The 12,536-nt window shown below is 42.6% G+C and overlaps 1 protein-coding gene across 6 annotated transcripts in view; it reads right to left on the bottom strand.

The window, feature by feature from the left end:
* The window catches only part of LOC119394014 (uncharacterized), a 56,635-nt gene that overhangs the window by 28,514 nt on the left and 15,585 nt on the right, over nt 1–12,536 (bottom strand). The window contains exons 3-7 of one of the 6 annotated variants that reach the window (XM_037661222.2): nt 8,118–8,267; nt 6,389–6,495; nt 5,552–5,690; nt 2,600–2,714; nt 1,546–1,766 (exon numbers count right to left, since the gene is read on the bottom strand). The exons of 1 other annotated variant lie outside the window; for it this stretch is intronic. In XM_037661222.2, the coding sequence (XP_037517150.1) occupies nt 1,546–1,766; nt 2,600–2,714; nt 5,552–5,690; nt 6,389–6,495; nt 8,118–8,267 (732 nt within the window). The remainder of the gene's footprint in view (nt 1–1,545; nt 1,767–2,599; nt 2,715–5,551; nt 5,691–6,388; nt 6,496–8,117; nt 8,268–12,536) is intronic. 4 more of the 6 variants (XM_049415583.1, XM_049415584.1, XM_049415585.1 and 1 more) reach the window with 4 other exon arrangements.

The raw sequence follows: 12,536 nt of genomic DNA, 5'->3' as shown, positions 1-12,536 counted from the left end.
GCATGTATGCGCTCACAGTTAGAGTCACTGTATATGCTACCTTTAGGTAGCAGAGTTGCGCATCTGTTTTCCAAACGCCGCTAGCAACCATGCATTGCGGAGAAGCTGACGCTCGGGCTAATTTTTGTATTTCTCGACGCCGCCGCTGCAGCTCACTCAATTAACACTAGTCATCGACAGCCAATGTTTATCGCCGGCCTTCGACATGCCAGACATGTTTATTGGCGACGCGGTAGGCATGTCGTCTGCAAAAATGGAGTGCGACTTCACCGCATAGCTGTGGTTGCTAGCCGGACCTATGCGCTACTCTGCTACCTAAAGGTAGCATATACAGTGGCTCTACTCACAGTCATTTCATGCATATCACAACTACGGTGGTGCCTCGCCAACAAGATCCACCAGACAGTGCGTGAACACTCAGGCATCCAGACAAGAGATCACTAGCAGCGACCCTTCTGCACTGTACAGTACCGTGATTATGATATTCTAATGTGCTTATGTGGTATATGTATAGTGCTGCAGGAAGTGTTTTGAATAAAATCAGTCGAAAGTCATCGCTGTGTGTGCTGCTTGCATGTCTTATCTTACTATTGGTGTGCCTACAATCGTAAACAACCCACAAGCACCAGTTTGACCGTTGTAGAGCCCTTGCCACTACAATGCCTTCACACATTATGCAGTGTACATTGTGCATTCTATGAACAATACACAGGCAACTTGAAATGGATCTGTGTTATTAGACATCCCAACACATGAATGTCACATCTGCTCATCACAAAGGCAAGTCTTCCCTTCAGCTGCAGCTTCAGAGCGGTGTTGTTTCGTACCACTGAGAAGCTGAACTGTTTCAAAGAGAAATGCGTCGAAAGCAGTGATGGGTGGACAAGCTTTGTTTCTGAAACCTAGCTTTAGGCCAACAATAGTGCTGGGTAGTTTCGGTAATGGTTTGAATAACTTTTCTTTTTTCGTCTGTATCCTCAGGAATGTAGCTGCGTGCGTTGGTTATGTGCAAAAGCACACAAGAAGCTCACAACGTTCAATAACAAGGCACTACAATGTGTGTATATATGCATACATATTAGTATGTAAACACATGCACACACAATGCACAATCATGCAGTGAAGGGAGGCCTGCAGGTATTCGCACCTGCAGGCATTCATATACAGTGCTCATAGACTGAAAAAGGACATGACATTTTTTAGTATAATGACTGGTGTATGCAAGTGCACGAGATAACTGTGTCATGTCACTGCGATCTGGTCACTAAGGGCAATGTTGGCTGTTGTGTAAGTGCTAGAGCCAAAATTAACTGATATGACATTACCTGAACACAGTGGAAATGAAAGTAGGTGCACTACCTAGCCCTAAATTTTTGCATTTTAATCTGTGATCACTGTACATCCCTCCAGTGCATGCAGGCTTCAAGATCAGGGGTGATGCAGTGAGCACATCTATCTACGATAAGCACAGTAAGAACACAATGACACAAAGAATGCAGTGAATGCAAAATGTTTCAGGCACATAAAATGTGGCAATGTACAAACCTCCTGGGATTGTAAAAACGTCTGTCCTGGAGAAACTGCAACTCTCATTCCAAGCAGGGTGCTCGGGGCGTATGCGCAGGTAGTATGTGCCGGAGGCCACCATTGTAAAGGACACAGTGGTCATTGACCTGTTGCCAGGCTCGGCTTCTATGATCTGCTCTTGAACCACAACACCACCATTTGTAGAATCCCAGTCCCAACTCACAAGGCTGACGTTGTATCTGTGTAGTGCCAGGAAAGGGATGAAAGTACATTTTTATAACAACACTCTAGCAACAACAAATACATCACTGAAGAGCACTTGGAAGAATCAATGGCCATCAAAATATCCAGCAGAGACACATGCATGGTTTATACTGTAGTGCAATGCAAAGATTCACAGTCTTCACAGCAAAAAGAAGAAATGCTGATGACCAGATTGATGCCAGTGATCAATACAATACACCTATAGTCGGATGCAACTTAAGAAGTCAGGAGAGGCCCCACCCAGGCAACCGAAGTGTGGCAGCCAATCGCCTCCGCAACTAACGAAATAGCCCCACTAATGCACTTACCGATGTTCTCCGAAGGCGGGGCCACCGGCTCTCCGGCTCAATACCTGGAGTGTGCATCCATTGGTGCAGGCTCGTGTGCATCCGCCTTTGAGGAGGAAATGCCGCGGACTTCTAAAGTTGCATCCGACTACAGAGGTAGTCAAGCAAGGACAAATTAAATTACATGTCCGAGCACTGGAGCATGAATGAAATTTATACATACTGAGGCAATCGGAAAGATGGCATAAACTACAGAGCACTGCAGTTGTGCATCGCTGCAGAACGTAACTTGCCATTCTCTGTTCCTGCTATGCTACCCATAAATAATAAATCAGCAAGTCATGTCCATATTGTGACCAGAATATCAAAATGTGTACTTGGGTCCCAATTATTTTTGTTTGTTGGCTTAATTGTATTTGTAATTGTGCTGGCACAATGTACTTAGCTCGCATAGCAATATCCTTGCAAAATTTTCAGTGAAGCTCGAAACAGAGCATCATTGACAAAGGTAACACGCTTACCTGGTAACATTGAACTTGACATCAGCGAGACCAAACTGAGCTGTCACAAACTTCTTCTGTAATGCTGGCTCCAGGATCATGATTGTGCTCTCCCAATTGCATACATTCTCTCCTCCTGCCATACAGATGTCAAGTGACAATCAACACCTCGGACAAATCAGTGCTGCGCAAGCGTCCCTGATCTACCCATCAACCATGCTTAGGCTTTGCTCCTAATCAGTTGTTTCATTAGTCACTGTGATGATGAGCATTAGCTGCAGAGAGTTATTGCCAGCAAAAATCATTGCAGGCGAGCTTCAGTTACAGTAAGCAAGGAACTTTTTGTGCACTTTTACCATGAATGAGACATCGTAAACCACATAATGTTGGTCACAACTTTAGAAGCCAATGGCATCTGCACCACAAAGGCAGGTGAATACATGCCTTTGATGGGCATGCACACTAGACTGGCATCATGAGCCGGACAGTCGGTCACACCGCTGCCGAAGCCCATGATGGAGAATATTTCTTTAGGTACAGAAACAATCGGCTGCCGTGCTTCAGTCACCTGGGCAGGGCCTTTCCTGGTTTCGTAAGTTGCACCAGACACTAGTAAAACTTAATTTTTCATGCAGCACTGTCACAAGGTTAAACTTTAAGCCTAACTGGGATGGAAAGAACAATGCAAAGTGAAGCGCAGAAGACACAAACTCACAGACAGGAAACAAGGAAGAGACCAGGCCAGCAGCACCTTCAAGAGAGACTTCAGGGATGCAAGAAGTCAAAGAAAGAAAGAAAGAAAGAAAGAAAGAAGAGAAGAGAAGAATAGTGAAGGTCAGACGGTACACAGAAAGCACTAAAGAGTAGAAAAACAGGGGAAGTGCGAAACAACAACACAACTACACAGGTGGAACATTATAGAAAATTTATCTTCCTACTTCATCTCTCAGCTGGCAACAGGCAATGTGCGAAGACACTGCAAGCTAACTGGTAGTAGTATGACTAAGGCAACTAAGTATGAGTAGACGACTGAGACAATGCCAGTGAATCTTTGCACTTCAGCTGGCCTCTTTTAGCGCTGAAGGAAATACAACATAGGAGCATGCCACCATGTTTCCTGCTTCCACTGGTGTATCAAGAGTGGGGGTTCCAAATGTCCATACCTAGCCCCCTTTTTTTTTAATGTATACCCCCAATAAGAGGACCCATCGTGTCCTTCCATAAGCTGAACCCCTCTTGAAACAACCTTGTATCTGCTTCTTCCTGCTTTGTACCCTCTGTGAACACAAATGCTGCAATCCTAGCGCAGGAGACACAATGACATAACTTTTAAGCAAAGGAACTGAAAAAACAGACTCAAGCCCACAGGTAAAGAAACAAGCAACTATTCATTTTGACAATTTATCAGAGAATTTACAGTAGCCAAGACATACAGCGTACAGCTACACCACAATATTGTATAATACAGTAAAATATCGGTAAAGGGAAATTTCTTAAACAGAAATCCTGCTTAAATGAAACAGCTGCCTCTAATTTGCTTGTTCTTGTACTTGGCTGCTGTACCCCCTCAACATCTCTTCTTGAAAAAGAAACTCCTGAAGTAGAACACATTTTTCTGGTCCCTTCAGATTCCATTTTACAATATTCTACTGTAGATACAGCAAATCGCAATATTTTTAAACATTGTGTTTAAACAATGCATGCTGCAGAATTTTTGTTGCATCTGCCAACGTAGATGTCTGTCTAACCTGCTATGAATGCGCAGCTAATTGCACACTAACATGGCAAGAAAATTCAGAGAAATTAATAGAACTACAGTTAATCTGTTCAGTGATTATCAACATGTGAACACATTGTAAGTTAAGATAGAAGAACTTGTTGCTGGACTAAGTGGTACATAACTTTGAGGAAAAAATTTAGACGCCTAAGCACCGCCAGAAAAAAAGACAAAGCACAGGAAAAGAGCGTCACTGGCAACTGATTTTATTCACAGGAGAACAGCAGGAAATGTATACGCCACACCGGACGTACAAACTGGTCGGCCAAACTGGTTGGTGTCTGGATGTCAGAGTTAGGGAGCACAAATTTTCCATTCGAAGCAATTTGCCGGCACATTTGCCAGCACATTTTAATTCCTGCTCGTGTGAGGCGAGGTTTTTCAGCGTTTCTGTTCTTGCCAAAAGCTCAGATGCGCTGGGCCGGGAAATAATGGAAGCTTTTTGGATAAAAAAGAAAGGCAAATTGTGTATAAGTCACACGTCTGTGATTTTGCGCACGTCTGATACTGCAGCGGTGGCTTCATGGTTGAGCGTCCGCTTCCGATGTGGTAGGTACCGGGTTCAATTCCCAGTGCCGACCGGAAACCCGCCGGTTTTTCCTAATGGGTAGAGCAGTACACCGACCTGGCGCTCAGTTGTTTCCGGGCACTCACCTCGAAAAGTAGCGCCATAAGCTTCTGTGAAGGCCCCTGGGCGCACCTTAACCCACCACAGCCTTGGTGAAATAGTTGAGCATCCGCTGCTGCTGTGGGAGGCAGAGAATTGCAGCCGCAAGGCACCTACTGGTAAATTAGGTATAAGTGCACTTCCGGCCTGGCGCTCGGCAAAGCGAAGTACATAGTCGCTTGGGAGGACATCCACCCTATGGGAAATTGGCGGCATGGAACCGCCAGACCTAAAAATTCTCCTCCTTTTTTTTTCACTCTGGTGGACTAGAAATTACTTTTCAATGCCCTCCTGTTTGATATGTAGTGATTAGGTGAAGCAGTGCTGTTTGCACATGTGTGGTGCGGAGTATATATTTCCTGCTGTTCTCCTACAAATAAAATCAGTTGCGAGTGATGCTCTTTTCCTGTGCTTTGTCTTTTTTCTGGTGGTGCTTAGGCGTCTAAATTGTTTCCGCAAAGTTAATATCTAGACAAGTTTATAGACACCACTGTAAGCATATGAAAAAATGCTTTTCTAAAATGCTCACCATGTTGCAGAGGTGATGTAGACAGTGTGACAAAATACTTTCCCACACGATTTGTAGGTAATCCCCGCGATGTGACGAAGAAATTGTTGTTGACATAATCTCCTCTGATTTTGTAGTAACAGTCATAGAAGACACTAGCCTAAAAATAAAAAAACAATGGACAAAAAAATTTATTTGCTTCTCCTTCGTTGCAGGGACCTCCAGGCATACCTGGCTTAATCACTAGAGGTGGGTAAAAAAAAAAGTGTCAATGTCACGAAAACATTTATTGGCTCACTGGTAGTCAGCACACCAGCAAGTAAGCAGCAAGCTGCAAAAAATATCCTTCTATGGTGTAACGAAAATGATACCCTAGCAATAAAGGGCAGCAGGCGAAAAAGTCATGTCGCGTTTGATTTCAACTGACACGAAGGTCACCAATCGCCCAAAACGCATCAGAAGAAAAAATGAACTCAGCCAATATCAGACAGTGTTTGTCAAGAAATTCAAGAATCTTCAAGGAAAGAAAACAATTCAAGGACTTTCGAGGCCCTTGAAAATGTACTTTTCAATTTTTAAGGGTTAATAAGTGTTTAAAGGACCTGTAATCCCCCTGATGCTATCAGCGTGACACGGTATTTCTGACATAAAAAAAAAGTAGCGTGCACAGAGTTTTCGAGAAAAGAAACACAAGCAAGTCAGACGATAATTATGTTGTGGGACAGAAAGACACTCGAACAAGTAAAACTGCTTTTCAAGCATGCACTACCCGAAAGCTTAAAAGCCTCACCGCTTAATGTGAGGTAATGACTACACATAAAATAGTTGCGGATGACAGCAGTAAGGAGCCACACCCACCGAGGGATTCGAGTAATTCCTCAAGTCAAACATGCGGCAAGTATGGTACTTTTTCCCAGTGCCGGTAAACTTGTAGTCGAGCAACGAAAAGTCAAAGCCACGCACATCTGAAACATCAATATTTCAAAAGGAAGTCATTTGACGACAGTTGACCTGCAAAGCAATGTGTTGCCTCAAAGAGGCCAAAAATCAGCATTATTTAACCATGTTCAACCATCCTATTCCCCTAGTAGCCACACCACTGAATATGTTCGACTCGGGACCTCGCAGTGAACACTAATTCTGGAATTAATATATGCAGTGACAATTCTGTCATGATCTACCAGGAGGGTAGTATACAACGTGAAAAATGTTATACCAATGCCTTCTGTGAGATTGCTGCTTACTGCACAAGAAGAATGCAAGGTGTCAAAGCATTCAGGAAAACCCAGGATATTGTGTATGCCTCACTGCCACGAGCCTTAAAAAAAAAAAAAAGAAGAAAGAAAACCCTAGTAACGAGTAAGGTTTAATTACTTGTGCATCACATAACACTTTGATGCCTTGATGCTACAGCGACAATAAGCTGATCAAATGGTACTTCTCCTAAGAAGTACCTATGTACAGTACTCATGGACTAAAACGGGACAAATTATAGCTAAGTAAGAAACATACCTTCGTTTCCACCATCTTCAGTTTGGGTCATATCGGCGTAACTTCGACTTGAACGCGTAGATTAGGGCCAACATTATTTTTAGAGACCAGATTCGCTGCGACATGACGTGGTTATCTTGAGCAATTGCACGTACCAGTCATTATATGTACTAAAAAATTTGATGTCGCGTTTGAATCCATGAGTACTGTACCTCTCGTATGGCAAAGATTTTTAAGACAGACATTGCCATACTTCAATTGTTAAAGAAAAAAGTAATAAGAACACGGACGTTTTTATAATGGACAGGCAGCATTACGGAACAACCAAACTTCCCATCCTGTCGAGCTAGTTTTCCGAAGTTGACAGGCATCTGGCAGTCAACATCGACATCGATGGCCTTTCGGTTTGTTTCTCATCACATTCACGTTGAGTGTGACACATTCAATGCAATACAATGCAATCACTTTATTTTCCTTATAGACGCAACTTTTGTATACATGCATGCCTACAGGTGAATAAGCTTCCTTTAAAGTCAAACCTGTAAGGTGTTTGACAATATCTTCACTGCTAAAAATGCACGAGTGAGCCGATATTTCGCGAAGCCAAGATTTTAGGTAGAAGCCGGAACACATCAGCCCGTGAACTATGGGAGGTGTATAATATAAAGAAAAAACGAACTGATTGTTTTAAAGACCCGTCCATAACCCTTTATAAAAGCAAGATAAGGTTTTTTTGATGCGACACATTCACAGCCTTATAAGTGGTATTGTCTCGATATACTCCCTGTTCGGCTGCACACCGCTATGTTATATGTCTCATTGCAACCCATTGCAATAAACCAGTTAGTAGTGCTTGTCCTGTCATCTCTCATGTGTTAGTCCTTTTTAGTGCTAAAATAAAGATGTTTTCAAGTATTCACCAACTCACTCATCAACAAGATCTCAGTAAGTCGTTAGAGGCTGTCACTCTGTAAGCTTTTGAAGAGTTTAATAAACCTCTGTTTAAAAATTCAATCATAATTTTTTTGTGGCACAAGAAACATGCAACCACAAATTTCTAAAAGCCCACTCGGCTTACAAACTGAATTGGGCATACCTTCCGATGTGGTCTCGAAGGAAACATTTAGCGTAAGTTCTCTGGAATAGACATACGTTGAGAGATAAATCTTGTAGTCCAGGTCTTCGAATGAAGTGACTACTTGCTCTTCATTCAGGTTCCAAGCAGAGTAGTCATAAGTCAGGCAACCTGAGAAACCGCAAAAATGTTTCAATATAGTTAAATGAATGCTGCTGGCACCCTACACATTCGAGGCTTAACTGAAGCTGGGCTTATTTAATGAGCAGCGAAAAAATGTGCAGAGGCTTGTTTCACGTCAAACTTTTTAAAACAAAAAATGGGCATCATTTTTAGGCAATACAGCTAGCAAAACCAAGTTAAGCTCACTCATAATAAAATGGTTGCGAACATTCCCATCTGCAGTAGCGAGCAGCTCATATTTCCCGATTTCAACAGCTCCACAGCCTCTTGAAAACCACTGCCTGACTAACAGCAACTTACGAAGTCATCTTAGTTGCATTCGTGGCTCATCTCTTTACACTGCTTTTTCTTCCAACAGGCCAGGACTGACAACACAGAATTTGGTAAGTAGTCCGTGGATTAATTCGTTGTTACAAGTGGTCACTCTGGTAGTAAACATGCGCATGATTATGCAGACTGATTATCTCTCCCAAAGATGCAAGTTACTTAATCATTTCATGCATGCAAATTACCTAAATGTCATTACAACGCAGTCCTCTGACACCCATGAGTGCATTCTCCATCCTTTGGCATCACCACTGGTTATACATTAGCAGACCATGGTGTATGCTCACACGACCTGCCTGGTTTCACATCATCCTTTTAACCTCAACTAGAATGACATCTACGTGCACTTGATTTCACGCCCATACTGCCACACCTCTCCCTGTTGATTTCCTGAATGTTGGCTTTCTTTCTTTTCAATTATCCCTTGGTAAATTTGCCCTTGCAGTGCTTCCTAGTTAGTCTCCAACTTTTGGCCCCTCCGTCAAGTCATGGCAAAGCAGAGTGATCGTAAGCTGCACCTTTCAATGACATCATAAAAATGCCTCTTATGACTTGGGAGTATATGCCAAGTATTGCTTTATCTGTGCAGCTGCTGGGTAACAAATTGCAATTATTGAAGCCAAATTAAGGCTTGCGATCAGTGCTGAAATGGTCAAAGAAACCATTCAAGGGCCTCTCACTGGGTACCATTACAAATTTTGATTACACATAAGTTGTAAGGCGCCGTCTTGTGAAGGCATTAGTGAAATAATTTTGCAATTTTTTATCAATACTGTAAGCCATAAAAGGCTCATACAGGAGCGGACACATAAGCAGTGCTGGCACAGTGTCTCATTAGTACAAGGGAGGTGCACAAATCTTGGAACAGAATGGCCACAGAAACAGATAATTAATGGAAGTGGACTGCAATAGGCACACTATTTAAGCAAGAGAATACAGTGAAAGAAAAACAGGACGTACAGTGGGTACCTCACGTAAGTGCAACAACCAGTTAATACAGTAATGAAAAACAGCACAGTGGATGTGGCCGCACAATATACAGACATAAAAGCAGCTCTGAATGTCAACATGTGCACGCAATGGAATGTACAGTAAAGGAAAACACTAAAAAATTTCATACAGATGGTGCGCGTGCGCAAAGTGTTGTGGCATAATAGACAACAATCTGATCGTCGTTCCGATAAAGACTCAAGGTGCAACTCAAGCGCTGATATGAATGCGTCCACAGATTGTGAGCAAACAATGTCAGTTGCAAAAGGATTCCAGAGCTGTACTGTTAATGGGGTTGTGAACCACCCCTAGTGCTTGGTGAAAAAACACATCCTGCGGAAAGAAGACACTGTTATGAATTGCTCAGCCAAATCTTGCAGTCGTGCACGGCAAGGAGAGTTGACGTGCGGAGCGTGAAGTTGCAATTCTCTCAGGCACCCTCTTTTCACACAGAGGCCTGTGCTAACTATCTATGGAGCTGACGGCACGTGCTGTTTGATGTCAAACAAAAGATAGCAAGCTATTGGCCAACAGCCGGCAAAAATCAAGAGTGGCGTTTGGATCAGATGAGTTTCTTGTAGTGATGCAGAACTATCGATGGTACTATTGATACTATCGATAGCTGAGTCACTATCGAAATATCGATGGTAAAAAATACTATCGATAGTGCTATCAATAGTAAGTACTATCGATAGTATAAAATCAACAGCGCGAACTCAGTGCAGAATAAACTCAGTTCCCTGCGCGCATGGTACATAGTGGAGCCGGAGGAGCAGGCTGAAGGGCAAGAAAGTTGACATGCTTGTGTTCTTCACGAGAGTGCTTCGCTGACACATGATCATAAAGTCAAACTATTCAGCTGTAGCGGAAAGAAGCCGTTACATGCGGTGGAACTGCATGGCTTCAAATTTATATTGCATTTTATGATTTCAAGATTAAAAAAAATATCATGAACTAACTTTTTAATTGTAAGATGTAACTGATTTTGAATATGAATTTATTGATGGACATATGCCGCCATTTTCACAGCGGAAATAATTTATCTTGCCAAAAATTTGCTCATAAATGAAGCGAAGCTGATAGTAGACTATCGAGGATATTTTGGCAATTTGACCAGCCAGCAACAGCATCGTTATTCGCACCACTATGGATAGTTTGTCAAGTGGTTGTGGCGGTGAAGAATACTGCAGCAAGATTGGGAAATACGAAGCTCTTTATTTGGTCGAACTTGTGCCCAGAAAATCAAAACTCAATATGCAAGCGATACATGTGGCGCACTGATAGCGGCGGGAGCAGTCGTCAGCCGTTGAGAGTAATCTGATCATCGGTGGAACGCGTCGTCCTTTATACATCAGTCATCAAACCTTCGCTGGTGCTCGCGTAAGCTCTCGAATAAACTTGAATATTCGCGTCCGGCGCGTAATCTTCACAAAATGATCTCAAACAATTGCTAAGCTTCTCAAACACTGTGGCGCAGTCTGCGTCAAATGCTGCTAACAGTCTGTGGGTGAAACTCGAATACATCAAAACAAAGCAATAAACACACGTGGCAGTAATATCGCTAGTAATATTACCGATGGTACTACCGATTGGACTATCGATAGTTTGTCGATAGTAGTACTATCGATAGTTTGTTTACACTATTGATAGTTTCAAAGAAACTATCGATGCTATCGATAGTCAATTTTCTGATAGTTCTGCATCACTAGTTTCTTGCCGTGGGGTTGCTGCCACATACTGGTGCCAGACTCTATAGTCCGCTAAAATTGCATAGTAGCCACACTGGCATGCACAGGAAACACAACGAGAGGCAGTGATTGCGTTTCATCATGTGAACTCAAGGTCATGACGCACATTGACATAACTTCTTTCCCTCATGCCATCCCTCCCAGTGTAGCTTCCAGCAGCTCGTCAGAATGAGAGTAAGAAGAAAGCACTTAAAGCGTGCAACATATCCCTATAACTCCGCTTCTTCTTGACGGACTTGATAACCTTTTGCTGCAAGTGATTTGTCAGGCAATAAACTCCAATACTGAGGTCATTCAATGATTACTTGAAAAAGTGGCTCATGCCTCCTTTAAAGAAAAAAAAAGTACTGAAGTCTGTCACAATCTGAAAAATTTGGCCTCATACATTTAGCAGTTTGTTCTACTCATCAAACTTTTAAGTGCAGAGCATTTTAGGGGGCCGGGCTGTCGTATGCTGTCGTAGCGTGGCGTAACGCAGGCAAAACATCTGTAGCATACTGAGCGTGCGCTCGCACCAAGGAGAAGTCTTCTTTCTTTTGTTCTTCAAGCGCCTTGATGATGATAAGTGTGAAGCACTTTAGGGGCCCGAAAAAACCATGTATAAAAATAGAAAAAAAGAGGAAGCAAGTGAGAAATCAAAAGAGAGAAAAATAACAGGAAGAAAAATAGAAAAAGAATGAAAGAGAAAGAAATAGATAAAGAGTGAGGAAAAAATAAATAGAAATAGAGAAAAAAATGGAAAAAGAGAAAAAGAAAGAGAGGAGGAAAGAAAGAGAAAACCGAAGAAAAACAAAGAAGGCCACCTAGCTCCACACTTCCTTCAGGCTTGGCACCCCTAGTGCATAGCTGCCTTAATTTTTTTTCTTTAGTGGACAAGGCAAAAAATATTAAAACCGAGCTATAACCATGCCTCCAACAGGAAAAACTTCACTGCCAAAGCAGATGCTCTCCCCTTTTGCTTTCTTTGGCTTAAATCCACAAATGCTGTGTTCTCCCAAATGCCAAAGGCAAGGAAGTGCGCCATGCTCATGTAACGAGCCTCACTTCCTTCTTTACTTCTTTCTATTTTGCTTCGCGGCCCATGCATTGTGAGCTTCACGTTGGAGGAAGAAGGGCCATGATCAGTGGTGTCCCAGGCAGTGTCTGTTATGTTTACATGTGCCTGTCACATAAGCACTCTCACCCTCCCCAA

The sequence above is a fragment of the Rhipicephalus sanguineus genome, chromosome 5 (assembly GCF_013339695.2).
Source record: "Rhipicephalus sanguineus isolate Rsan-2018 chromosome 5, BIME_Rsan_1.4, whole genome shotgun sequence".
NCBI lineage: Eukaryota > Metazoa > Arthropoda > Arachnida > Ixodida > Ixodidae > Rhipicephalus > Rhipicephalus sanguineus.
Note: the sequence above shows the minus strand (reverse complement) of the source record. Positions and strands in the feature narration are given on the sequence as shown.